The sequence below is a fragment of the Anopheles bellator genome, unplaced genomic scaffold (genome assembly GCF_943735745.2).
Source record: "Anopheles bellator unplaced genomic scaffold, idAnoBellAS_SP24_06.2 scaffold01224_ctg1, whole genome shotgun sequence".
In the NCBI taxonomy this organism is placed as follows: domain Eukaryota; kingdom Metazoa; phylum Arthropoda; class Insecta; order Diptera; family Culicidae; genus Anopheles; species Anopheles bellator.
This window is the reverse complement of record NW_026685347.1, coordinates 1-3,096: the sequence shown is the minus strand read 5'-3', so window position 1 is coordinate 3,096 and position 3,096 is coordinate 1. Positions and strand designations below refer to the sequence as shown.

At 44.9% G+C, this 3,096-nt stretch overlaps 1 protein-coding gene and 1 non-coding gene across 2 annotated transcripts; both read right to left on the bottom strand.

The window, feature by feature from the left end:
• Positions 1–40: 40 nt before the first annotated feature.
• On the bottom strand, positions 41–2,010 carry LOC131214512 (ras suppressor protein 1-like). Its single transcript, XM_058208880.1, has 6 exons — positions 1,832–2,010; positions 1,572–1,622; positions 978–1,217; positions 837–919; positions 518–765; positions 41–454 (listed from the first exon to the last, which is right to left on the bottom strand). Exons 1-6 carry the CDS (start codon positions 1,974–1,976, stop codon positions 361–363), a joined length of 861 nt encoding a protein of 286 aa, XP_058064863.1. The 5' UTR covers positions 1,977–2,010; the 3' UTR covers positions 41–360.
• A 298-nt stretch (positions 2,011–2,308) lies between these two features.
• On the bottom strand, positions 2,309–2,381 carry Trnak-cuu (transfer RNA lysine (anticodon CUU)). Its single transcript has one exon. It is a non-coding gene; the product is annotated as a tRNA-Lys (tRNA).
• Between the last annotated feature and the right edge of the window lie 715 nt (positions 2,382–3,096).

Here is a 3,096-nt window from a genome sequence, read left to right as displayed (position 1 = left end):
GGAAGAAAACGTTGTTGTGCATCGCACACACAATCTGTGTCCTTCTTGGCACGCTAAGTCAAAGTTAATTAAATTAGTTTAAAACTATGTGCAAAGCTACAGCTGCACGACTGAACCGGCCATATGCAGAATTTGCCAGGCGTTTAGTAAGATTAGTACAAACATTAAACCTTCGTCGCAGAACATCACTTCACAAAGAATTCCTCGCACTGAGAAATTCTGTCCGAAACGATACTTGGCTGCGATCCCCTCACAGGACGGTTAAGACAAAGAAACAGCATTCCGTCGTGGATGGAAGGATGGATGGAGAAGGCACATAGATAACATTTGGTCACCGGAGACTTTCGCGAACCGGCATCCTTAAGAGCGAGCCCTGGAAGCCTTTTTGGATTTGTCAGATTTTGGCGGAATGTTGCCCGAAGATTTGCTGCCCGACGTATGGCGATTGTAGAGGCTATGGACGATAAAAATCCATTACACTTGGCCCTCAGTGTTTGTCCACCGTGTTGAAACTCACATCCTGTACGCCTCGGTCTTGATGTACTCCAAGACATGGCTAATTCCGACCAGATACTGTTCCGCAATAGCCGTCACCCACGGGTTTTCCTCCATCTTCAGCACCGACTTCGGTCCCGGCATGTCTAGATTGGCGACCTCCGGGGGCAGCACGCTCAGCCGATTGTTCTGAATGTGCAGCTCACGGATGCGCGTCAGTTCCCCAATTTCACGCGGTAACTCCAGCAGATCATTATCGCGCAGACCAAGCTGTTGCAAAAGGGGTAAAACCAGCACTCGTTACGCTCGGCAGTTTCGCACACAGGTGAGCATATGCTTACGATTTGCAGGTTTTTCAGGTTTTTTATCTCCGGCGGCAAATACTCAAACTCGTTGTCGCCGAGATAGAGAGCACGAAGCGAATCTGAAACGAATTGAGCAAAATTAGCGACACAGTTTCCGATGCCGACGAAATTGCATACCCATCATGAAGAAATTTCCTGGCAGAACGCTCTCCTTCAAGTTGTTGTACGAAAGATCCAACACCTCTAGCACCGGAAACGCTCCAAATCCCCGGGGCAACGTGTCGAGCTTGTTGATGGAGCAGTTCAAAATTCGGAGTTTCGGCATCGACGATAAAGACAGCGGCAGTTCGACGATTTGGTTGTTGGACAGGTTCAAAATTTCCAGGTTTATCAGGTTCGCTATGCCGGGCGGAACACCTACGGAACACAAAACGGAAACTAAAATGTCCTGCGGAAACGGTGATAAAACGGTTCGTTCAAATGTAAACATCACCAGCGTTCATCCGCGAATGAACACCATCAACGTTCACGCAATTGACACTTGACACATTCATTCGTTTGTTCCTCATCCGACACTCCACAATCACACCCTTTGTTTTGCTGTGCGATTGTTGTGAAAATCACAATTATCTACCGAAACCAATTGATATTTTACGGCCACGGCGATGAGTTGATACGCATTATTGTTTTTGCAACACAAAATCACTTGGTCCGACCACTTTGTAGCGACGTAGGGAGCATCCGCGCTCTCGGTCTGCGCCATTTACTCACTCTTTAGTTTGTTGTGGCTCAGCGTTATTCTCGTCACAAACACCATATTTACTGAAAGAATCGTAAAAATGCTCCATTAGGACTGTATTCTTTAGAATAGTTCCAGCACATATGAATTATCTCGTATACTAAGCTAAATATCGCAAGCATCTCCGAATGGGTTCACTCGCTCACGCTGGCGGATGAAAAAACCTGTTTTTACCAAAATAGGAAATTCTGGTCCGCCAACGACACGTTTCCCGCCTAGGGACAATACTCACGCAATCCAGGTAATTCCTCGAAGTTGGAAATATTACGGTCCACCAGATCTATTTCGCGATTCTTCGTCTCGCGGGCTTCGTCCAACACTTTCTTTGCTTTGCTTTGCATTTTGGCTGTCACAGGCAAACAACCGGGTTGATTCATCTTCACAATTCACGCACACGGGCCACGAGAAATGCTGTGATCGACTGACCAATAGAGCGAACGAAAAGTTTTTAACAACGCGATCTTACAATGCTCCTTCACGAGTGAGTAGGATGCTGCGCTCTCAAGAGCGGTACACTCTCCGCGCCTGAAAGTGTTAAATACAGCTCAATGATCGAATCCCACCGCCCACTGTGCCAAGGATCATGCGCATAAGAATGTTATCAGAATTAAAAAAGGAGTAAAATGTTTCCGTCAAAGCACAATAAAACACTAGCTCCAAATCTTAAAATTATGTTTCGGTACAAGCAGCAAATAATTATTGTTTGAGACGCCCAACGTGGGGCTCGAACCCACGACCCTGAGATTAAGAGTCTCATGCTCTACCGACTGAGCTAGCCGGGCAGTTGGGTGGTAGGTCTCTAGAGTGCAACAAGAATCCATTACACATTCTCCTTAAGCTGGGGCCACACGACGCATAAAAGCTAGCGTAAAACCTTTTTATAATGCCAAATCGTTTACGCTTGCTGTGGCAGGCTTAAAATATAAAAAAGTTTATACCGAAATGTCAAACGTGTTTACATTTGTGTTTTTGGCCCGAGCAAATAGAAATAGAAGAGATAAGTTAATTTCTGAATATCGGGCTATGGGGCCGTCGTTCAGGCGTAAATTGTGCAATGGTAAGCCAGACTGAGACGCTCCACGATGCAAGAATAAACGATTCTTCCACTGGTATGGCATATTGTAAGCCCGGCGATTGTGCGTTCGTCGCTGGGTAACTAAATAATTGCGTGTTTTAAAAATAAATGAATAAATATATAAATATTGAAAAAAGAATTTACTGGTTTTTTGCTATAATAGATTTGAATATATGGGATGAGCTATAATTTTCACCGACGCTTTATAGTAATAAAATATCAATGCTATAACCTGAGCTTTTTTGACAATCGTCCGTTTTATCGTCCATTTCTGTTGTTTTAGGCCATCCGTCGGACGGTAAAACGGACATAGTTGCTCCTTGCGATTATCCTGTTTCTAAACAAAGCGTTTGCCAAGAGTGTTTACACTCGGTTTTTACACCTCGGCCGACACATAAACGTTTCGACACAAGCGCAAACAG